Raw genomic sequence first — 23,086 nt, forward strand, 5'->3', positions numbered from 1 at the left:
CGCCCGGCCCTGCGGCCCCCGCGGCCCGCGCGCGGCTCCCGGCTGCGCTCCGACTCTCTGGATAGCCGCCTCTCCATCTTGCCACCCCTGCGGCCTCGCCTGCCTGGGGGCAAAGCAGCCCTGGCCCCAGCCCTGGCCGTGGGCCAGTTCGCAGCCTGCTGGCTGCCTTATGGCTGTGCGTGCCTGGCGCCCGCTGCGCAAGCAGCAGTGGCTGAGGCGCCCGTCACCTGGGTGGCCTACTCGGCCTTCGCCGTTCACCCTTTCCTGTATGGGCTTCTGCAGCGTCCCTTACGCCGGGCACTGGGCCGCCTCGCCCGCAGGGCTCTGCCCCGGCCCCCGCGTGCCTGTACTCCCCGGGCCTGGCACCTGCCGGCATTTCTTCAGCACCTCCAGGGACCTTCACTGGGCCCTGCCCTAGGCCCTTCTGAGGCACCAGAACAAGCCCCAGATTTGCCAGAAGGGGAGACCCTGGGCATGCCAGGCGCCACCTGAGAGGAGATCTGTCTTCCATACTGAGCTGGGACTGGAGAAAGACGGTGGTATCAGAAGGAGCCAGTCCAACCTCCTGCACAGTTCCTGGCAGGGACCCTGCCTGGATTTTGGCTCTGGAACAGGAGAAAGGGGGCCTGCAGCCCGGTGAGGCCAAGAGGCTTCTGGGAGCTAGGAATCCTGGGTTCTGAGCCTGACTCTGCATAGCTTTGTATACAGACCTACCCTTCCCTAGGCCTGTTTTCCCATTTGTATCCTGGACCATCTCTAAGAGCTCCTCCAGCTTAGGTGGTTTGGACACTCATGGATAGTCCCCAGGGCAAAGGAGAGGAAGTGGGCAGGATCACAGAGAAGTGGGCTCTAAGGGCTTACAGTTAAAGGGATGGACCAAGCAGGGCAAGGTCTAGGTAACAGCCACAGCAGGAGGAACCAGTGGAGAGATACTCAGAAGGACTTCCCTGACATCTGCACCAAGGAGAGGCTGGACAAAGCTACTGGAACTCCTCTACCAGCTTCTAAAGTGCCCAGAAAGCAACTGGATCAGTGTGGTGCCAGAGGCAGGAGGCTGGACAACATGACCCCAAAGGGCCCTGAAGCCCCAGAACTGGCATGTGGAAGGGGCCAAAGCCCAATGGGGACTGGTGGATTCACAGATGGGGTCCTCCGGGACCTTGTCCACACCCATTTTCTGGAGGTTTTGCCAACACCCACAATGTTTCACAGCTTCCTGGTCTCTGAGAATATTTATTCAAAAACAGGGATTGAAAAAACTGTACAGAGTGTCTGCTGCTGAGAACTCGGCCCCTGCCTCCACGCCACTCCCCCAGCTGCCCAGCAGGGTCCCCTCTTTGGGTTGCCCTCTGCCAAGCCCAGCCAGTCCATTCCAGTCAAAAGGGTATCAGTGGAAGCAGCAGGAATCTGCAGGGAGGTGGGGAGAGAAGCATGGCCCCCAGCCACCCCCCAGCCCTCCTCCCTGATCCCCACAGGGGGGCAGGAGACTGGGAAGCCCTAAGGGATGGGGAGTGCATGAGTGACCCTCTGAAGTGAGGGCACTAAGGATGCTCCCTGCATCCGAGCATAGAGCTAGAAGGGGTGGAGTCCCCCTACCCTGGGGCTGCTGCGGCTCCCAGACCCTGGGCCAGAAACTGCTCCCGCTCTAAGAGGAGTTACTCCCACAAATCAGGGCCAGGTGGGGGGGTGCATCCATGCGTCTGGGCATTAGTGGCATTTGGGACCCCAGGGTGGAGTCTCCTTGGGCAGGTAGGGTGCAGAGGCAGCCCCTACCGGTGGTCCTGCCTGCCCCTGTGCCTCAGCCGGCCTCAGTAGGGGGAGAATTTCTGCCGCTCAGCTTTCTTGCTCCCATTGGCTGCTGCCATCTTGGCAGTGTAGGCCGCCAAGCCCGGCGGCGGCCCTGGGGAGGCAGGTGGTAGAGCCAAGAAGGGCACAGGCTTGAGGCCGATGAAGTTGGAGAGGGAGATGGCATAGGGTGTACCCAGCAGGCCTGGGGGAGCTGTGGGCAGGGCCGTCAGGGGCGGCGAGAAGGGGGCAGGCAGGTCTGTGGGGGCCGAGCCGGGTGTCCCCCCAGAGGTAGACTTGGCCGTTTCTAGACTGGAGAGAGGGATATGGGGGGAGATACAGGGGAAGGAGGGAGTGAGAGAGGGGCAATGAGGGCAAATATAGGGGGAGATTAGATGAAAGACAGAGAGGAATCGAGAACAATGACAGGAGAGAATAGGAATGGCAGGAGAGTGGGGGTAAACAGGAAGAAAGGATAAGCAGGTATGGTTCAGGGTGAGAGGAGATGCAGGGAGGCCAAAACCCAGTGGAAAAAGACAGGATGGGAAAAGACACAAGGAATGGATGTGGAGGGGAGATGGGGCGACACGGATTGGGTAAGGCAGGGGTGGGGAGGCAGAGGATGCACCGAGATAGAGACTGAGAAGGGAGATAAGCTTTCCCACCCCAAGTATGCTTTGCACAGGCACATAAACCCTGTGACCTGGGACAGCCCCACCCCACACTCACCAGGCAGTGATGAGGTACTGGGCCAGGGCGATGGAGACAGGGGAACCAGTGATGGTCACATGCCTCTCGCCAGCACCCTCTGCTTGGTTCCCGATCTTGATATGTGCCCCTGACATCTGCCGGATCTCACTGATCTTGCTGCCCTGGCGCCCGATCACGCAGCCAATCAGCTGGGGGGAGAGTACAATTCAACCCAAGGCCAGGCCCAGACTCCCAAGCCCCCGCTACCCACCCTCAAACTACCGGAGCCCCTGCTCACGTCGTTGGGAACCAAGAACTCCTGTGAGCTGGTCTGCGTGCCAGGATCCAGTCCTGGGAGGGAGGAGAAGAGGGATCAGATGTGATTCTGGGCCTTTCCTGCCTCTGTACATTCCAAGGGGGTTGCCTGTGCCCTGGAGTGTGTCCTTGCCTCCTCCTGCAGGGCTGCTCACCTGGCACCATGCTGGGTGAGGCAAAGGGGACTGCGTGGCCCGAGAGCTGCTGGAGCTTGGTAACCTGTGCCAAAGAAGAGGGTCATAAGTCAGAAGAGGCCTAGTTTGGGAAGGGGTCCCTCAGGGCTATGGTTACTCACCTCAGCTGGTGTCACAGCCCCATACTGACCCTGGACAGAAAAGCCCTGTGGGGGACAAAGTGGGTGAAAGGGGGTTACTGTGACAAGTCAGACCAGTTTGGCCAGTCACTCCTCTCCCCACCCAACCTCCAAGTCCTTCTTCCATCCCTCCCCCATCTCAAGCCCCCTTCTCTGGTAATGCTTCTCACCCTTCCTACTGCTCCACCTCACCTGGTTGGCAGAGAGAAGGACGGTACCTAAGGAGAGGCTTGGATGATATGGGATAGTAGCTCCTTTGGGTGGGGACTAGAAGGCACAAATGCGGGAGGCTCTGTCAGGACCCTCCAGGCCCCCCTGGATCTCCCAAGTGCCCATGTTTTCAAGACTCTTCTCATGACCCCCCCAGGGTAAATGCATCCCAACACCCTGGAGTTCCCAGGCCATCCCTGCAGCCCTGCCCTGCCTCCACCCAGTGCCATAATGCACAGGACTTAGGGGCCTGACAAGAGAGGCCAGGGCCCATCCCCGCCCCCTCCCTGCACCAGGGCAGCACCTCCAGGATAACAGCGCAGATCTGGCGCACACACAGGATGATGGCATCAGGTACCCCAGACACAGTGACAGCACGCTCTGTAGAGTTGGGGAGCAGGTCTCCCGCCACCTGCACCTGGGCACCTGTGGTCTGCAAACAGAACAGGGGCCACTTCTGGCTGCCCTCGTAACCCAGACCAGGGCTGCCCAGGCTTGGAGCTCCCCAGGGGACAGGCAGCCATAAGCTCAGATCCACTCTCTGAAGTGGAGTGTAGGACTCCCTGAGGGTGGTATCTCCCTTCTCCTCACCTCTCGAATCTCCTTGATCTTGGTGCCAGCCTTCCCAATCAGTGAGCCACACTGGCTTGCAGGGATGACAAGGCGCAGGGTCACCGGAGGCCTGGAGACATTTCCACCATTTGCAGGAGCAGCGCAAAGGTCCTGGGCAGGAAGACTGCGGTTTGGCTGTGCTTGCCCCACCCTCAGAGCACCTTCCTGCTGGGGTTTGAAGGAGGGAAGCCCTCCCCAAATCCTACCCTAATGAAAGAACCCTGCCCCAGGCTTGGCCTCTCCTGCCACCTACAGCCACTGCCTGGAGTTGGAACCCTGTTCCCCTGCCCCAGGGAAGCTCCCTTGGCCTCCCACCCCAGCCTCCCACGGACCTCATCCAGCTTGAAGGCGATCATGGAGACTGCATGGAAGACGGCTGCTGTGGAGCCAGTGATGGTGGTGATGCGCTCAGGGCAGGAGCCCTCAGAGATGGTGATCCGGGCACTGCTCTGTGGGTACAGAAAGGCTGGGCAGCAGGTCTCCTTCTCCACTCCCTTGCCAGGAACCTGTCTGCCTGCCCACTCACCGGGCCCCAGCCAAGGCTGGAAACAGCTACTTTCCAAGAGCAGTCACTGGTCCCAAATAGTGGGGTCGGAGGGAAAATGTGGGTAGGGATATCCCCTCCCCTCCAAACCAGGTACCCTGGGCAGCTCTCCCAAACTCCATCCTCACCTGCTCCCGGATTCGCTTTACAGTCTCTCCTTTCTGTGGGAAACAAAATACAGAACGGCTCTTAGCCTGAGTGGTCACTGCCCCCTCACCTGGCCTAAGGCCTCAGGTTGAAGTCTACACAGAACAGAACTGGGCACCTACCTTCCCAATTATGCTGCCAACCTCCTGCAAACGAGACAAGAGTAGAGTCAGGGGACACCAATGCCCCAGGCCCTGCCCCTCCACTGGGACAGGGGCTCTACCAGAGACAGGAGGCAGGAGATCAAACAGCTGGCCGGCCAGGCCTCACCCCACCCCCTACCCACTCACCTTCCCATGCATCAGCATCCGAAGTGTGAGGGTGATGCTGAGCTCTGGCTCCTCCTCCAGCCCCGCATCTGAGCCGCTCATCCTGTCAGGCGGGGCTGGGGCCACAGCGGCCTAGGGGTGCGTCCACGGTGCCGGGCCGGCTCTGGCGGGTGCAGCAGAAGAGGGGTTAGAGAGGAGCCCAGGTCTCCTGGGGTTCCCTGCCCTTACATGAGGACCTCAGAGCCAGACTAACCAAATTCCTACCAAAGAGAGACAGTGTAGATCCCCAGTTTTGAATGTCATACTGACCAGTGTCCTTGTATGCAACTACTTGCTAGGTAACCCTGGAGAGTTCATTTAACCCATCCAAGCCTCCGCTTCCTCATCTGTAAGGGGAGACTACCAAGTCCTACCCTCAAAGAGTTATGAGAATTAAAATGAGTTGAGTACATATGTGGTAGGCACCCAGTCTCTATGAGTATCCTTCCCTTTCCCGCATACATTAGAAAAACTAACCAGGAGGTCTATGGGAGTCCAGAGAGGGAGAGCCTCTTCTCTGACCTTTTGGAAAAGGGGATCCCTGTGGATTGGTCCTCGAAAGTTTGGTTAAGGTTGAAGTTATTTCAAATAAGAAGCACTTGCTTGCATCCAGGGACCAGAGCTCCCCACCCCCAGCTCCCGCCCCAGGACTATAGCATGGAGCTACTGGAGTGGAGGCTGGAGCAGCCATGGGGAGCCACGGGGAGGCCTCGAAAGGAGGGTGGAAGTGAAGATAGGAAGGTTCTAAGAGGGTCCCCTTGCCCCAGCCTTCCCCCTGCCTGGCAAAGGGCTGGGAATACCATCTCCAGTGGTCACTAAAGCAGAGGCTCCCTGCAGACAGCTCTGAGCAGGGTTCATTCAGTACATGGGCAAGTTGGGGGGTGTCAGGAGACCAGCAGTCTGCACCGTGGTTTTCCAAGCCCTCTCCTGTGCTGCAGAGGTAAGAAGTGGCCACATTCCCAGACTGGAATACTTTGTACGGCACCAGAAAGAAGTCACTGGGCTCCCAGTCTCAATTTCCTCACCTATAAAATGGAGAGAGTGCTTCCCTCTGAGACTGGGTGATGGGTAAGAAAGGGATTTGAGGGCTGGGAAATGTCAAGGCCGTTAACTGACGGAGGAAGGAGGAGCCAGAGATTAGCTTCTGGGATTAGCCCAGCCGCCAGCCCTCCCAGCCCTCCCTACCCGACCCCTTTTCATGCCCCGACTTAATCCTGAACCTTAATCCTGCTTGGAAATCCCTCTCCTCCAGCGGCTGTCTCCTACCAAGGTTCAGCCTTGATGGGGAGCTAACTGGGGGATCAGAACCCAAGGCAGAAAATGGAGTGGGACCAACTGGTGCCAAAGCTGAGCCAAGACCAAGTCCTAACCCTGCAAATTCCTTCTGCCCAGGAAGGTGTGGGAGCCAAGGATGAGTGTGCCTGCCTAGACCACTTTAGAGACCTCTGGGCACCTTCTTCCTCAGCCCGCTGCCTTATCATGACATGAAGGTCAAGGGCGTGGAGCAATGTCCAGTCCCCTCGTTGGAACCCCCTTGCTAGCCAGAGCTTGGGCATGGGGTAGGAAGGGGGTGCTCCCAGCCTGGCTTTCTCAGGAAGTCCAAGCAAGCCACTCCATGATGAGGCCTGCTCCTTCATCTGTACCATTCCAAACATGACCCACATGCACTAGCCCGGCAGGGGCCTCACAGACTACGCCCCCCACCCCCAACCACTCAGTAACTTGTCTCCCTAGCACCTGCTCCTCCCTCGAGTTCTGCGCATAGGCTCTCCAGATGTCAGAGGTCGACAGTGGATACAGGGACTATGCTCTGTGAACATCCTGGCCAGCCTTGTGCTGGCTGTCCTTGCTAACATTCCCCCAGCTGCGTGCACTTCCTCTAGCAAAGCACTTGTGATGACGTGCTTAGTTTCTGTCTCCCCGGACAGCCAAGCTCAGGAACCCCTTAGAGCAGGGGCCAAGGCTGCCACCTTCTCCTTGTGTCCAGGGCTCAGGTCAGAGCCAGGCAGGAGAAGTGTTCAGAACATAATGGTGAGCTCAACGGATGAACTCACCAAACAGAAGGGGACATGATGCCAACAGAGGGTCTATAACCTGCCCAAGGTCACAGAGAGGTGTGGAAAGCACAGTCCTGCCTGCTAGTGTGGGGCTCTGTCACAGGCCCTGTCTGCCTCTCCTTTCTGGTTATCCCATCTGGGTTTGTCAGTTCTCTTCCTGAAGCAGGGCTCTTCAAAGGTGGGGAGCAGACTTTAGTGGTCTGTGAGACCCCTGACTGGCTAGTACATGTGGGTCATGTTTGGAAAGGACTGACAACTTGTCCAAAGCTACGGTCTTAAACTCCAGAATTTTCAGAGGCTCAGGGACTCCTTTGGAGGGGCAACCAGTGAGAGACTTCACACTGTCCCCATACCATTGCCACATTACCTCTTGGGGTCATGAGGCTCGTGGAAAAAAGGGCAAAGGGACGAAGAATTTGGCCAAAACTAGAGTTCCTGCCTTGAAAAAGGTACCTGGGTCTGTAGCAGAGACTACTGCCTCAATTCCATGGGTGACCTTGGCTAGGCCTTCACCTGACATGTACCTCAGTTTACCTACCTGTGCTATCTATGTATATATGGGGCTGGGGGTTGCTGGTGTTGGTACCTCTGTGTCCTTCCTGTTCTGAGGGACCCTCAAGATCTTTCCTGTTTTTAGGAGAGAACAAGAGTTCCTGACACAGGTTTCCCAAATTAGTCTCCTAGGGGCCCTAAGAATAAGCAGTCCTATTAGCCATGCTGGGTCCTCTTCTGCCCTCACCAGGGTTCTAGGGAGTTATTTGTTGGTGGGCCCTGGGTCCCTGCTGGGCCACCCACATGGCAGCCACACGTCATGCCATACTGACCTCCAGCTCACCTCTGGGGGTGCCCAGCCCCCTCTGGTCAGCAGGGCTCCTTGGCAGAACATACCAAGCTCAGACCAGGCCTCTGACCTCGGGTGTTCCCTCCTGCTCCCCAGGCCCCCTCCCCAGATCGAGTGCCCACTCCCTCTGTCCCTGGCTTCCTGCCACCCAGGCTGGAGGGGGTGGGGGGGGGATGACAGCTGTGTAAGCTATGGCGGCTGCCCCTTCCTGCCCCTCCCCCCCAGCTGTCTCTCTCTCATGACAGCTGCCCAATCAAAGGGCTGGGGGCTTAGCCAGCTCCCCCCCACATGCAGGGATCAAGTGTCCACCCTGGCTTTGTTCTGGAGCAAGAACAATCCGGGGGAGGGGAGGGCTCCTGGGGCCAGGCAACTCAAGTGGACTGGCCCGCCCCTTGGGGGATTCCCTTGGCTCTGCTGGCCAGTGTCTGGACCAACCAGGGCTTACAGACCCACCTGGGCTAGGAAGAAGGTGGGGGGCAGTCTCCAAGTTCATCCCCCACCTCACATCCCCTGACATCCCCCTCAGCACCACCAGGCTCCAACCTAGCAGCCTCCTACTCCTAATCCAAAAGCAGCCATGCTGGCCACACCCAGTGATGCTGAGGAATGGCTCAGGACATCAGGCGAAGCAGGGCGTGGCAGGAGGTGGACACTAGGCTTGGGGAGATCAGCACTGAGGGATCCTGACTCCCTTGCCTGTCCCATTCACTGGGTATGCTCCCCCTTCCTGATTCCCCCCAGGCCTCCACAAGAAATGTCCCAGTATCTTCTGCCCCATGTGCCCAGCCTCTCAGCCTCCCAGCCTCCCAGGATGACCATTCATAGCACTTCTTGGGAGAGTCACAAGAGAGGCCTGCAGGGGAGCAACCTGGGTGTGTGTGTTGGGGGGGAGGGGTCCATGAGCTCACCCTCTGGTTTCCTGACCCAAGGCTATCCTGTAGAATCAGTGCTAGGCAGCGAAGGGAAGCTCTGACAAGTTGTCCGGTGCCAGAAATGCTACAGCCTCCTTAGGGCATCATTAGGCAATGCCTCAAGAGTCCTCACAGCCAAGGGAAACTGAGGCAGGCCCAGAATGGGCTCCAGGAAAAAGGACACAACTTCATGGTACAGCCCCACCCCCGGATACCCATCCTCTCACTGCCTCATCCAAATTGAGAAAGGTCTCTAGCTTTATTTTCCATGCTGGAGACTGGGTCATTCTACTGCTCAACAGCCATCATTGGCTCCCCAGTACCCAAGGAATAAAGCCTGATCACCATAGACAGGCACTCCAGGCTTTTCGTGATCTGGTCCCTGCCAGCTTCTCTTCTCTCATCTCTACCCCTTCCCCCCTACACACCAGGCTGCAAAACATGCCTAGCACCCTCCAGGCCTCTCTGGGCCTTTGTCCAGGCTGATCCCAGCTTGAAATGCCCATCCTCCTCACTCTCTGTCAAAATCCTTCTCAAATGCCACCTCTTCTGTGAAGCCTTCCCCAACCTTCCAAGTCAGACATAATCAGTCAGGCCTCTGTACCCCCTAAAGATATGCCTCAACTTAAAGGAGCCCCAACTTGGCATTTTCAAGCCTATCTTTCTACTACCCAGGAGAGTAAGAGTTTCTCCACGAGATCAGGAGCCAGAATGTGGGCAGGGAGAAGGGCCTAGAGGCATTAGGGACCAGAGATGGGGCTGAGGGTCCCAGATAAGGATATAAGGACGGGGTGAGAAGATCAGGGCACAGGCAGACCAGCCACATGGGAGACCCAGGATCTGGCTGGACAGAATCCCCAGAACCCCCACTCCTGATGTTTCTTTGGATCTAGGGGCTTCCAGCACGTCACTGGGGTGGGGGATTTGCGTTGTGCTTTGAGACTTCTAGGGGCCTGGAATGGGATCCCCATGTGTAAGGGAGGCTGGAAGCAGAGCTGGGGAGTGGCATAGGTTTCACAAAGTCAGAACCTGAGGCCCAAAGGGGAAGGCACTTGTTTATAAGGCTACGTGAAAGGCAACTGGCAGAGCTGGGAGAACCAGGGGTCCACCTGTGCAGCTCAGAGCTCTTTCCTCAAGAGGTCAATGCCACTGGGCAATGGTGATGAAGGGTGCGGGTGGGGGGTGGCAGGGATGGGAGTAGGGAGGGTGGACAGAGCCTGTCTGGGGACACAGGGCGGGGCAAAGCCAGCCTCCCTGTGGCCTGGGCCTGCCAGGGTGTGTGGGCTGCCTGCTCCCAGCCCCCCACCCTGAGCATGCAAGAAGAACAATCCCCTTGTGTTTGGGCAGCCTGAGCCTGCATGCTGATGAAGGCTGGGGGGTGGGGGCTGGGATGGGGGTGCTTTGGAGATTGAGGGGGTTCTAGGACGCAGAGGGACTAGGAGATCTTCAGATAGGAAAAGGACAGGATCCCAGGTGCTGGCCCTGAAGCAGTGAGGGTGACCTCAGGAAAGAGTGAAGGCTGGAGCTAAGGTTTAAGGTCCTGGAGAGTCCCTGGGGTCTAAAGCTCTTTGTAGAAGGAGGGCCCCTAGGGACACATGCCCTCTTGGTCCAGCATGAAGGTAAACACTGTGGGCTTGGTGGGGGCCAAGAGCCCACATTCTGGAAGGAGTGCAAGCAACTGGCCGTGGGTGCATCCCCTGGAAGACCACTCCCCAGGGTGCTGGAGCCGGGCGGAGCACTGGGTGCCACAGGTCTCAAGATGGCGGGCCTGGGACAGGGGAGTGAGGAGGTGGGCACCTCCCTCTCCTGACCAGGCAAGCGCGAGAGCCAGGCTGAAGTGAGTAGCCAGAGACACCCCCTGTCCCCCAGGACTCCAGCTAGAAGCTAGGTCAGAGCTGGGGGGCTGAAGAGCCACAGGGCATGAAGGGCCACTCTGAGCCCGCAACTGTCATCACTACACATCCCTGGTTGGAGATCTGTCTGCCAGCCCCCCCAATCAAGGACTGCAGAGAATGGGAAGGGGTGTGTGCTGAGCCAGGAACTGCAGGGGAATGGCAGATGGGGACAGAGATGGAGCAGGACCAGAACCCAAGGCAGGAGGTCGAGAGAAGAGCAGGTCCAAAGAACACAAACAGCAGGTGGGATGTGGGTCTCAAATCTGGGGTCTCAGGTCCAGGAAGGCCCTCCCTTGGTGCTGGGGGCTCCTCTGGAAGAGCAGCGCCCCCCACCTGTTCAGGCCTGGGCCCGTGTGGGACAGTGAAGCATGTTCCTCGCGGTCTCCCAGTCTCCCAAACCGGGACCCCGGCCTGTAGACTCCGGGACGNCCCAGCGCCCCGAGCCCCTGCACTCTGCCCGCCAGGGCCGCCCGCCCGGCGCCTCCTCGGAGCCCACCGCTCCCAAACCTCCGCCAGGCCCCACGCTGCCCCGCTCGGGATTGGATCCCTCGGAGCCCGGATTTCGACCCTACGGCCGACCCGGTTCCTGGCTCTGGTCGCATCTGCTCCATCCATTCCCGCATCCCCGCGCGGGGCTTTCGCCCACCAAGACCCGCGCCCCTCAGCCACACACAGCTTCCGCGAGGCCCGGCCCTTGTCCACCCGGGACAAGTTACTGGACCAACTGGAGGAGGGGCCTGAGAGCGATGTGATCCCGTGCAGCCCGCCCCGCCATTCCCCCAGAGCTACCCCTAAATTCTTTTTTGGTGCTAGGGTCGCAAGGGCCGCGGCGCGGTTGAGTACTCTGCTAGGGAATGGGAGGAGTTGGACGGTCCCCCAAGCCCTCTCCTTCCCCCACCGCACCCCCTGGGGAGAAGATCTACCTCCCCCTCTCCTTCGTAATCGGCTCAGCCTGGTCCCACTGACCTCCACCTCCCCCCACAGCTGAGTCTCTTGGCACCTGGGTGTGTGTGGGTGGGGAGGGGAATCCAATCTCCCTTCCCCTCCATCTGGNCACTTTATTTCATCGACCTCCATTCTCTACCTCCCCAACCCCCAAACCCCAGAGCAGGAAACAAGCTTGGCTGGGCAGATGCAGGCCTAACAACCTGGGGAGGTGTGGAGCACCCAGAAAGCGAGGAGCGGAGGGCAGAGAGATCTGAGGGTGGAAAGGATGTCGCCTTTGGGGGGTGGGGGACAATTCTGGTCTGGGGCCAGCTGCATCATGTGGGTGAATGAAGTTCAAGGCTGGCTACTCCTAAGCCTGGCAGAGGGCCTCCTGCTAGGGCTGGCGCATTGGGTCCCCATCTTCCTGGACAGTCGGTGCTGCATGGTTGGGAGGGGGCATGTGTGGAGGCACAAGAATGCATGTATGTGAGTGCATCCAGTGCAAAGCTGCAGGTGACAATGTGCATGTTAGCCCAGAGTTGCCTGTACCAAGTGAAGGGCCATATCTGGGAACATAGATGGCTCTAAATGTGTAAGCATGCACGTGGGCATGGATGTATCTGTAGTCTAAGAGGCAGGGGAAGGGGGTGTGAGTGTCCCATAGGAGAGCCAAAGGGAGAACTTGGAGGCAGGAAGGCGAGGCTGAAAAGGGCAGAGAAAGGGGTGCAAGCAAACAGGAAAACCTATAAGAGAAGCCCAATGGATTACCCTCCACCAGATTATGTCTCTTGATTCTTGGGGCTTTTCTTCTTGATTGCAGCTCCATAGTCCGTCACTGCAAGAGAAAGAGGAAGAGGAAAAGATAGACCCCAAAGATAAGAACCCAGATGGACAGAGATACACCTGTTGCATGTACATGATGAGCAGAAACCCATGGAGGGAGGAAGGAGACAGATAGAGCCCAAGGCAAGCCAGTAGCCACCCCCATCAGCAGGTCTGGGTCTCATGCTAGCCCCTGCAGGAAATCCAGCAGCCCTGTGTGCCACTCCTCAGGTTTGTCAAGGTAACAGGGGTGCCCTGCCCCCTTCATAACCAACACCCGGTGGTTGGGCAGCTGCTTCAGGTGCTCAAAGCTGGTCAGACCCATGGGGTCCTGGTCTCCATATACGATAAGAGTTGAGGTCTAGAGAAAGGAAAGGGAGACAGAGTAAACAGGGAACTGACACACTGGCCCCAGCCCCCTAGAGGTCAGCTCTGGCCCCACTATCACTTCAGTCTCTCCCTGGGGTCACCCCAAATAAGGGGGAGAGACAAGCAGGCCCAGTGGGTGATAGAAGAGGCCCCAGCTCCTGGTGGACAGAGGCATGGATTTTTGTCTGCCCCACCATACAGTTTAACACAGAACAAGGCACAGTTATCTGCAGCTAAACCCAGAGGGTGGAGTTTAGTCATTTAGCTCCTCCCAAAAGCCACCCCTTGGTTACCCCTCCCCCAGGTGAGGAAAGGCCCCAGGATGGACCCTTCCTTGCTCGTGGCAGGGGCATTTTGGCCTCCCACCCAGGGATACCTTCACACTGGCATAGTCGGCGGCATTGATTTTGTCAGTGCAGATGGGGGCCACTGGCACATAGCCCCGAAGCTGGGAGCCAGGGGCCGTGAGGAAGGGCAGGGAGTACATGCCACTCAACGATGGGCTGATCACAACTGGGGGACCCAGTTCCAAGGCATCTACCACAGCTGCAAGGAAGCTGCTGGAGACCAGCTCTCCAATAGGGGCAGGGGCTGCTGCTTCCTTGGAGCGCCCCAGACCTGCAGGGATTCAGGTATGAGAAAGACGAGATGAGGGCATGAGCCAGAAAGTGGAAGAAACAGTCCCTTCCTCCAGGAAGCCCTCCTGGGTCAATCTCTGTTCCAGGTTCCTGCAGCACACAGCGTACCTGAGTTTATTCCTACAACAGCCTAGATCTACCATTCTAGTGGCAAGTATGAGGCATTTCCCTCTATGTCTGTCCTGTGCCCGTCTCTCCCAGCAGTAGTGTGGTCCTGGAAAGGATCAGGCTCTGAAGTCCAACCCAGCTGGGTCCAAGTCTCAACCTTCCACTTACTATCTATGTGACATTGGCAAAGCCTCCTCAGCCCTCTCTCAGCTGCTTAGTTTCCCCATGTGTTAAAGGAAATAACAAAAGTATTTGCCATTTCAGATTCTTGTGAAAATTAAGTGAGTTGGCTGGTTAAGACACACCCATCCCAGGGCTGGCAGGGAGGACAGTGGCTGAGGAGCTGGCTCTGCACTTGTGCCTCCCCTCCAATTAGTCCCACCTTCCCCGGAAAGATCAGCTCAAGACCTTCACCTGGAAGATCAGCCCAACCCACTGTCTTAACAAATTCCATCTGGGCCTAGAGGCCCACACCTGGGCACTGAAAACATGGCAGCCATGCCTGTGAGGGGAGCAGGTTAGCTATGCTGCCCCTTCACATGGCACCATGTCTAGGTTATGACTGCCAGTCTGGGGCTGCACCTGCCTACTCCAGAATCCGGGTTAGGGCTTGTACATGGGATCCTGACTGGGGGCTTAGCCATCCTCCAGGCTCTGCCCCACCCCCAAATGTGTCAGAAGATTCAGTCTCACTCAGTAGGGCTTCCAGCAGACCCTATGGTTAGGGCTCCATCAAAAGACTTTACTTCCAACTGGCTGAGCACCGATTATTGGGTGTCAGGTACTGACCACATATTCACGTAATCTCCGTCTATTCTCACTAAAGCCACCCCCCAAATGAATGTATCTCCCAGTACAGATGAGGAAACAGAGGCTCAGAGATACTTAGACACTGCCCCAGGACAACATAGTTAGAAGGATCTGGACAGTGTCCAGACCACATCCGCATGGAGACCAGAGAAACTAGAAGGCCCCACAGTTGCACCATGCCCCATTGAACTCAGGGCCTAGTTCGGCCAGGTCCTCCCAAATCCCCCACCTCCGGTGAGGCCTCCACAACCCCTATCCAGGAGCCTGCCCCGGAAGTACCTGGCAGGTCAATAGCCACAGCCCGGTAGCCAGTATGAGCCAGCCTGTGCAGCGTGCCCAGGTTCTGCCAGGTCTCGGAGGAGAAGCGGATACCATGCAACAGCAGAACTGAGAAGCGGGCAGTCTGTCCACCGCCTGGCCGAGCCTCTCGGAAGAAGAGGGTCTGACCCTGAACCTGGATGGTGCCCTCGTGCTGCTCCACACCCGCCATACTTGCTGCTGCACTGCTGAAGCACCTGTGATTCAAGGCCAGACTGATGAGCCACAGAACACCCTGCCCAGGCTACCACAGAGAGAGCACGGGTCCCTCAGGAAGCAGCAAGAAGGCCTCCAGGAAGCTACCAGAATTCTAGGAACATGCTTTGGGGTGAGGAAGACACAGTGTGATTTATGCCTCTGCCACTCAATTGTATGGCCTGGGGCCTCAGTTTCCTCTTCTGAAATAAGGAACGATAAAGCCTACCTCAAGAATTAATGAATTTTAAAAAAATTGACAAGTGAGGGTGCCTGCCCTTAGAACTCAATACATGGGGTTCCCATTATGATTATTGTTCTGTTATTATACTTTTCTACAAATAGGAATAATACAATAGTGTTCAGCTCGTAGGTAGTTGAGATTAAAAGAGCTCAGGCATGTAAAACACTGGACTCTGTTCCTAACACATAGAGAGCATAGTAAGTGCTCAATCAACAGTAAGCAGCTATTTTGCTTCTGGACCTCTTCCTCTTCAAGGCATTGTTAAAGGCTGTAGGTTGTCACCACAGGCCACAGGGGGTCAGGGCTGGAGTTAAAAACCCATTTTCTTGAGGCGGAAGCTGGAGCAGAGCCGGGAAAGGCTTTGGAGTTCCGGCCTGCAAGGGATGCGGAGTGCTCAGCGCGCTGCCCTCTGGGGGCCAACGCTCTGACGCCGTGGTCAGGAGCACGGTCAACGGCGCCGCAGCGGCTCTCTCTGTCCCCTCCGCGGACCTCGGTTCTGGCTCGCAGGGCCCGGTAAGGCGCAAGCGGAAGGGTGGGGGCAGACCCGAGGAGGGAACCTGGGGAGCCGAAGAGGGGGAAAGGGAGGAACTGGGGGTAGGTAGGGGTGGGCCCTCATTGGATAGCGGAAAAGCGGGTCGGGGGCGCGGGGCCAGTACCTGAGGAGCTGCGTAGGCTCGCGCAGACAAGAAGCAGGCGAGTGCTGGTTGCGACTGGGGCCTGGGACAGGGAAACTGGGAATTGGCCAGGCCGAGGGCGGGGACCGGGCGGTGCTACGGGGCTCCCTCTTGTGGCCAGAAGCCTCGCAGGCCCTGTGGGTGCCGTTAGGCCTATTTTTCTTGTCACAGCGGACTGTTTCCCCGAGCCCCTCGGCCCCTTGTGTTCCAAGTACCTGGCTAGTTGCGGCCCCCAGCAACTTGCCCCCGATGCACATGGTGCGGCTTGAGGTTCATGGAGTCTCATCCCTGCTGCTTCCAACCCCCTCGTCCCCAACCACTCATCCCTGGCCTTGAATTCCCAGGCCCAGAGTTGTGCACCTGACATGCATTGAAGCCCGACAGCTTTTGAGTGGCGAGATACTGCCAAAGTCCAGCCAGGTGGCGTCGGTCGTTTACGTAGCGTCTCCGAGCCTCTTGGCCTGTAGAACGGGTGTGATGTTGCCCTACCTCCCTGTGCCAGGCCCGGCCGCCAAGCCTGGCGCCTGTCCTGACCCGGGGCAGACCACACGTTGGTCACACATTGCCCACCAGGATGGGTGCCATAAAGAGCCATGAAGGAGCGAGAGGCCGCCCTGGGCTCTGACCAAGTGCGTGTGCATGTGTATCCATAGGGGCTGGAGAAGCGGTTGGGCTGAGACCTGGAGCTGCCAAGTAACAATAATATCTGATATTTTAACAGAAAAAGCCTCCTCGCCAGACACTGAGCTAAGGCTTGACCGGTCGTTTGTGGTCCTTACGACAACCCTTATCCTTAACCCCATTGTACAGACGAGAGAATGACCCACGATAGAGATGGTCTGGTGGGAAGAGGCCAGTGGCTCTCCCCAGGGCCCCGGGTTGGAAGCAATCCGGAAAATCTGGGCGGTGGGCCGGGCCTGTGTGCCTTCGGGCGCCGCCTGCTGTCCCCCTCCATCTAGATTAGGAGGCGGGGGGCCTGCGACTGCGGACTGCGCAAGCGCGCCTCCTTGGCCACGCTTTCAGCCGTCTAGTGCCCGCAGCAGCCTGCAGAGCCGCGGAGGCAGCGCGATGGTTGCGGCGCTGTTTGGCTGCTGGTTTCGCGTGGGCGGGGCCCGCTCCCGGGTGTCCGGCTCGGTCGTCCCGGTCGGTCGGGTGAGTGTCCCCGGGGAGTGAAGCCAGCAGGGTGCCTGGGGCGGGCCATCCTAGCTCCGCCCCTTGCCCCCAGATTCTGGGGCAGAGTCCTGCGGGAGTAGCAGGCGCTGGGGCAATGAGTGTGTGTGTGTGTGTTGGTGTGTTGTGTGTGCACGCACGCGTTTGTCTGCCTGTGTTCTTAGGGGTCTGTGTCGATGTGGCGTGTGTCTGTTTCTACATGCCTACATGGCAGAGGGTTGGGGGTGGAACTGCCTGTACCCTGGTGTCTTTGTACATCAACTGTGTGCATTTCTGTGTACACGTGATTTTGAGTTTTGGTGTGTATCTACCTGTGAGTGTATTTCTGAGGGCATGTCTGTCTGTCATGTGCACAGACATGCACGTGTGCATGTGTGTTTCTTGTATGCATGTGTCGTTTTAGGATTGTGTGAATGTGTGCTGGAAATGTGAGAGTCTGCGTGATTTTGAAAGCGTGTGTGTGTGTGTGTGTGTGTGTGTGTGTCCTTTTGCCTTCCTGATGGCTGACTGTATGCCTGAATTGATTTCAAGGGATCAATTGTTCACAGGCCAAGCATGTCTGCCTGTACATGCGGGGAATAGCTTGTGCAAAAGAAAAGCATGTGGAGGCAGGACTCAATGTTTGTGTGCACGTGTGTACATCTGTGTGTCATTGTTTACATGTATGTCAAGGACCTAACTTAAGTAGAGCTTCCCCATCCCCATGCTGAATCTGTAGTATGCCGGTTGCCTGCCTGCTGCCCACTCTCATGGTCTAGTGCACGAGCTGCCTGGGTTGCCAAGGTAACAGCCAAAGTCCTGCCTCTCCCCACTCCCAAATGGTAAAGGCAAGACGCTGGGCAAAAGCAGGCCTGACACAGGGAGAAGTACAACACAGATTCTCCTACCAGTGGGAACCTAGGCTAATGCCAAGTGGGAGACTGCTTTTCATGGTCAGAAGGAAGAGAGGAGCGGCCTCTTCCTCTCCTCAGCGCCTGGCTCTCCATCAGTGCCAGAGGGGCTGCCGCTGCCCACCCACCACAGGACTGGGAGCCTGGAGGTGGGGGCTTGGGAAATATCCCCAAAGCTCCAAGGAGAGGAGGGTGGGGCCCAAGGTGGGTCTCCAGCTCCTAGCTGGGGCCAGCACCCCATTGACACTCAGTAAAGATGTGTTCACTGCAGTCTAGGAATAAAGCAGGTGTACTCATCGTAGGCCCAAAAAATTATGAGAAGGTCAGCCCTGGGTCAGGTCCACTGTCTTACTGAAATATCACAGGAAATTTGAGAGGGCTGATGCAAGGTCATCCTTTCCCTCCATTTTACTGACAAACTGAAGACACACAGCCAGGAAGTGGCAAAGCAGAGTCTCAAAGCCAGGGCTAACTGTTCTGCCTGGGTCCTGGGCCCTGGGGTCTGTCCTCTGGATAGTCAAAGGACTCAGACTGAGGTCATGAAGCTGGGGTCAGGGGAAGCATTCATCTCTTCAACCTCCATGCTGCCTTTTCCATTTCTAGGTGTACCATGCTCCTCCCTTGCCCTATTCCCCTCACGCCTCAGCATTTCCTCCATCCCAGGTATTCTCCAGGAGGCCTCTTCCCGCTTAATATCAGCTGAGGTAGAGTGTTAAATATTCCCATCGATTGTTTAAAAAAAAAACCAAAAAACAAAAAACAAACCCACTACATTCTGATTTAAGCACTATTCTGTGCAATGGGATAAAAAAGGAAAAAAAAGAACCATTTCAAACATGCTGTAAGTGGGATGTGGCTTTACACATAGTCCTTCACTTTTGAGGACTGTCACTACTCTGTCCACCAGCAAGGCTCCAGTTCATCCCTCACCTCTCAGCCCCATGGTTTCTTCCTTGGCAAACTGAGCGTGACTTGGTGGTTAGCAGCCCAGCCCTGGATTCAAATCCCAGCTCCCTTGCTTGCTACTCTGCATTTGGGGCAAGAGAATTTACCTCTCTGGGCCTGTTTCTTCATCTGCAAGAGAGCTATAATCATATCTGCTCCCCAGTGTTCTTTCTTGTGTGGGTTCATGAGCCCTTGCATGTGAAGGGCCAAACACAGGATCTGGCTGTCATCAGCGCCCGATGAATGGAAGTGGTTTCAGCTGGCACAGTGACGCTGGTCACTGAGCACGCTGTGTATCAGGAGACATCTCAAATGCCCCTTCTCACACTGCAGGGCATCTGAGCCCTTGCCCCAGCATGTGGAGGAGTTGGGTATGAACCCCAGACCCCTGCCCAGAGCAGGAGAAAGGGCAAGTGCAGAGCTTTTCCTCTGCTGGGGGCTTCTGGGTGGGGTTTGGGGATGGGGTCCAGGGGGCCTGGTGGAGGTGCAGCCCCAGCCTTTTCTTCCTCTCCTCTCCTCCAGACTGTGGTGCAGACCTCCATGAGCCGGTCCCAGGTAGCCCTGCTGGGCCTGGGCCTGCTGCTCATGCTGCTACTGTACGTGGGGCTGCCAGGCCCCCCCGAGCAGACCTCCTGGCTCTGGGGAGGCCCCAATGTCACAATCCTGGCTGGTCTCACCCCTGGCAACTCCCCCATCTTTTACCGCGAGGTGCTCCCACTCCACCGGGCACGCAGGTGGGTGCTGACCCCAGGGTACAGTGGAAGGACAGGTCCGAGGGGAGTCCCTGTGTGGGACCCCAGCTCAACTCAGGGTGCTCAGGTGGGAGGGCAGTGGGAGAAGCCTAAAAGAAAGAACGGTGGGCCACTCCCAGACCCCCAGGACACACACTCCCCTGTGTGCCCACAGGGTGGAGGTGGTGCTGCTCCATGGAAAGGCCTTTAACTCCCACACGTGGGAGCAGCTGGGCACACTGCAGCTGTTGGCGCAGAGGGGCTACCGGGCCGTGGCCCTTGACCTCCCAGGTGAGAGCCACCACTCCGGGGTCTAGGAGAGCAACGTCCAGTGGGTACAGGGGAGCAGCTTCCCGGATTGGGGAATTGGAGGGGTAGATAAGCCTTAAGGTATGTCTGGGGGGGTTGGCTTTGGACCCCAGTGTCTGCACAAACTGGCAGGTCGCAAGGCAAGATGGCAATACCGAAAGGTCTGTTTTTATTCTCTACCTTGACGACTAGAATGTGGATTGTTGCATATTACAGAGCAAATAGAAACACGACTTCCTTCACAAGCAACTGCATGAAGAGATCTCACTGTATTTTTTATGACAAACTAGGTAGCTTTTTGGTTTTTTAGTTATGCAAATGATTTATGCTATCATTCTTGTCTTTAAAAAGTCAAACAAGAGTGATGCCCTCAGAGACCCATGCCATGTTTCTCTCCCAGCAGTTTGGGGGTGCCCGCCTCCCTTTGGGTGTTTCCATATGTAGAAGCACACGATACTGCAGGATTGTGTGGTGAGGTTAGGAACATGACTGGTGTCCCGTCTACCTAGCAAATCTATCTGCAGCTTGGTTTTCTCCCCCTCTACCATGTCTCAGAGGGCATGCGAGTTATCCATATCTGTACTATGTGCCATCGGAGGCATGGACAGATTTTATCTGTCCGTTCCTCTACTGGTGGATATATAGGTTGATTTAGAGCTTTCAGTGTCAGTTGAAATGCTTGAGAAATGAAGCTGAAGCAACTTTGGACATGTTTCTTTAGCACAAAGGCAATAATTTTTGTAGGGTAGCTACCAAGGACAATTGATGGGTCAGAAGATACACATTTTTAAAATTTTGACAAACACTACCTTACCTTCCAAAAATGCTCTATGGATTTATCCTCCCGTTAGTCATGTATGAATGTGCCCATTTCTCCTCATCTTCCCCAGCACTGTGTATTATCAGTCTTCTTGGTTTTGCCAATGTAATGAATGAAAACTGCTTTTCTAGCAGGCCTGTCACGTTATAAAAAATAGCTTCTGGGAAGTTTGGGCTAGCATTGCCATGTGCCACTGCTCTTTCCCCCACTGTGGTGGGCAGGAAGTCCTGAGTTCCTTTCCAGCCTCCCTCAGCTCATGCCTCCTGCTGTTCCCAGGTTTTGGGAACTCAGCACCTTCCAAGGAGGCAAGCACAGAGGCAGGGCGGGCAGAACTGCTGGAGCGAGCACTTCAAGACCTGGAGGTGCGGAATGCCGTGTTGGTGAGCCCCTCTCTGAGTGGCCGCTATGCCCTGCCCTTTTTGATCCAAGGCCACCACCAGCTGCGTGGATTCGTGCCCATCGCACCCGCCTCCACCCAGAACTACACCCAGGAACAATTCTGGGCCGTGAAGGTACTAGGAGGAGGGTTTCCAAAGGTACTGGCTTACTATCCCTGGCTTGAGTCATGGCAGGAAAGGACTCAGGTCTCACTTGGAGGACACACAGCCTCATCTGGATAGAAAGAGATGGGGTGTTTGGGAAAGATTTCCTAAGGAGGTGGCTAGAGGGTCAGTTCCCATCAGGCCCCAGGATCACAACCCCTTGCCTTGCCCTGCAGACCCCGACTCTCATCCTGTATGGGGAGCTGGACCGCATCCTGGCTCGGGAGTCACTGCGGCAGCTCCGCCACCTGCCCAACCACTCTGTGGTGAAGCTGCGTGACGCAGGCCATGCCTGCTACCTCCACAAGCCTCAAGACTTCCACCTTGTCCTCCTTGCCTTCCTCGACCACCTGCCTTGAGGTCACCCACTGGCCAGGCCCAAGGCCTGGCCTGGCTTGGAGAGTCTGGACCAGCGCCTCATCAGGGAGGCAGCCCCTGGGATTGGAGGGTGGAGGTCAGAGGGCCAGGCACAGTCAGGACCTCTCATTTCATCTCACAGGCACAATAAAAAAAAGAGCACTTTTGTCATGCCTGGGGAGTGACAGGTCCCGTTTCCTGGCATTGCAGCAGGTGGGGTGGGAGTGGGAGGCAAGTCTGGGATTGCTTTGGGGCTGGGAGCTGGAGGGAGGCTTCAGCAGCCTGGGAAGACTAAGAACATGGGCTGCTTCCTAGCTGGCTGCCCTCACCACTCTGTGACTCAATTTCCTCATCTGTAAAATGGGCACGATGTTAATACCTAGCTCAGATTTTGGTTTTAGGATGGAATCAGTCCGGGTAAGTGGAGCACGTGGCCACACAGGGCTGGCGGGGGTCAGGATGAGGTGGGATAGCTACTGCTGTGTGACCACTGGGATTGGTGGGAAATCCAGGGTCTGGCAATTGAGCTGAGTGAGTCAGGAATGCAGGACCTATGGCCTCAGGGAGCAGGATGTGGAGGGTTGGAGGTGGGGGATGTGATTTAACAATTAACCTAGCGCTGGTGGTGAGCTACCAAGACTGCCTGCCCTGGGCATATATGGGTCAGTAAGCAGCCCAGACTTAAACCCCGGGAGGGTTGGGCTGGACCGCTCCCTCCCCTCCTGGCCTGCCTCCTCTGGGCCAGGAGGCTGAAGTCCTCAAGCCTGCCCCTCCCCAAGCTGACTCAGAACTGCCTAAGGGTACAAAGGGCAATGGGGGCACAAGTGGGCAGCTCAACTGTGTGCAGTCGGTGGGTGGCCAGTGGGACACCTGTGCCTCTTTACCCTCCCTCTCCGGTGGCTGCAGAAGAGCCAGGGAGCCTGGCACAGGGTCAGCCAACAGTTTGCCACATGTATGCTTTTGTGCAGTCTCCCCACCCCTCCCACCGCGAAGCAGCCTCAGGGTTTCATCCTCCCACCACGACATTCTCTGTCACACAGACACTGCCACACCCAGCCACCGCCTCGCACTCGTATTAGCACACATGGTCATACACAGCGATACACAGATTTGCCCACACAGCGGCACATTCACACGATCTCACACGCAGTCGCACGTGTGGCCCTGTGTCCATCTATCCTTTCCTGGCACGTTGTCCAAGCATAAGCTTTGTGCCCTACCGGATACACGGACCGGCCTCCTAGAGTTGACACAGTATGAGGGGACAGACATTGACCAATAACCTCTCCGCACAGGGGGCTGAGGCAGTCAGGGAGGCCCTCCCTGAGGAGCTGAGACACGGAATGGGGGAGAAGTCAGAGACGCGCGGGAAGGGGTCGGGGAGCAGGCAGGGGCCAGCTCTGGCAGGACTTTGCAGCGCTGTGGCCCAAGAGTAAGGGGCGCCGGAGGGGAAGACACAGCGGATGTCAGTAGCCGCCCACCTCTCTTCTGGCCCCATCTGGAGGCTGTGGGAGATGGAGCCCTCTGGAGGCGGGACCATCCGGAGCTCGCTCCTAGGCCCGGGGGCAGGGCCCGGCGGGGGGGGGGCC

The 23,086-nt window shown here is 57.2% G+C and overlaps 5 protein-coding genes across 11 annotated transcripts in view; 3 read left to right on the forward strand and 2 right to left on the reverse strand.

Moving 5' to 3' along the window:
* The window catches only part of GPR62 (G protein-coupled receptor 62), a 1,780-nt gene extending 516 nt beyond the window's left edge, over window positions 1-1,264 (forward strand). Inside the window, exon 3 of the mRNA XM_077763421.1 lies at window positions 11-1,264. Within this exon, the coding sequence (XP_077619547.1) occupies window positions 11-492 (482 nt within the window). The 3' untranslated portion in view covers window positions 493-1,264. The remainder of the gene's footprint in view (window positions 1-10) is intronic.
* On the reverse strand, window positions 1,214-7,538 carry PCBP4 (poly(rC) binding protein 4). Of its 6 annotated transcripts, none has more exons than XR_013334954.1 (13): window positions 4,907-5,077; window positions 4,739-4,762; window positions 4,598-4,630; window positions 4,258-4,374; window positions 3,905-4,036; window positions 3,618-3,746; window positions 3,296-3,370; window positions 3,086-3,130; window positions 2,946-3,009; window positions 2,774-2,826; window positions 2,515-2,684; window positions 1,774-1,900; window positions 1,214-1,407 (listed from the first exon to the last, which is right to left on the reverse strand). XR_013334954.1 is itself a non-coding variant. In XM_077763396.1 (13 exons), exons 2-13 carry the CDS (start codon window positions 4,985-4,987, stop codon window positions 1,809-1,811), a joined length of 1,212 nt encoding a protein of 403 aa, XP_077619522.1. In that variant the 5' UTR covers window positions 4,988-5,048; window positions 7,520-7,538; the 3' UTR covers window positions 1,214-1,808. The 6 variants fall into 6 exon arrangements, 5 of the variants coding, with proteins under 5 accessions (XP_077619522.1, XP_077619521.1, XP_077619523.1 ...); XM_077763396.1 differs by adding an exon at window positions 7,520-7,538 and having other exon boundaries at window positions 1,214-2,097; window positions 4,907-5,048; XM_077763395.1 differs by adding an exon at window positions 5,725-5,924 and having other exon boundaries at window positions 1,214-2,097; window positions 4,907-5,048.
* A 4,150-nt stretch (window positions 7,539-11,688) lies between these two features.
* Window positions 11,689-15,785, reverse strand: ABHD14B (abhydrolase domain containing 14B). Its single transcript, XM_077763404.1, has 4 exons — window positions 15,716-15,785; window positions 14,582-14,817; window positions 13,123-13,364; window positions 11,689-12,738 (listed from the first exon to the last, which is right to left on the reverse strand). Exons 2-4 carry the CDS (start codon window positions 14,790-14,792, stop codon window positions 12,559-12,561), a joined length of 633 nt encoding a protein of 210 aa, XP_077619530.1. The 5' UTR covers window positions 14,793-14,817; window positions 15,716-15,785; the 3' UTR covers window positions 11,689-12,558.
* ACY1 (aminoacylase 1) overlaps window positions 15,399-23,086 on the forward strand; it is a 13,468-nt gene continuing 5,780 nt past the window's right edge. The window contains exon 1 of the mRNA XM_077763401.1: window positions 15,399-15,572. The gene's annotated coding sequence lies outside the window, so the exon portion shown is untranslated. The remainder of the gene's footprint in view (window positions 15,573-23,086) is intronic.
* On the forward strand, window positions 16,755-21,670 carry ABHD14A (abhydrolase domain containing 14A). Of its 2 annotated transcripts, none has more exons than XM_077763402.1 (5): window positions 16,755-16,885; window positions 19,261-19,472; window positions 19,645-19,760; window positions 20,875-21,134; window positions 21,317-21,670. In XM_077763402.1, exons 1-5 carry the CDS (start codon window positions 16,802-16,804, stop codon window positions 21,497-21,499), a joined length of 855 nt encoding a protein of 284 aa, XP_077619528.1. In that variant the 5' UTR covers window positions 16,755-16,801; the 3' UTR covers window positions 21,500-21,670. The 2 variants fall into 2 exon arrangements, with proteins under 2 accessions (XP_077619528.1, XP_077619529.1); XM_077763403.1 differs by having other exon boundaries at window positions 16,757-16,885; window positions 20,875-21,110.

The sequence above is a fragment of the Crocuta crocuta genome, unplaced genomic scaffold, assembly GCF_008692635.1.
Source record: "Crocuta crocuta isolate KB4526 unplaced genomic scaffold, BGI_CrCroc_1.0 scaffold1079, whole genome shotgun sequence".
Taxonomy (NCBI): domain Eukaryota; kingdom Metazoa; phylum Chordata; class Mammalia; order Carnivora; family Hyaenidae; genus Crocuta; species Crocuta crocuta.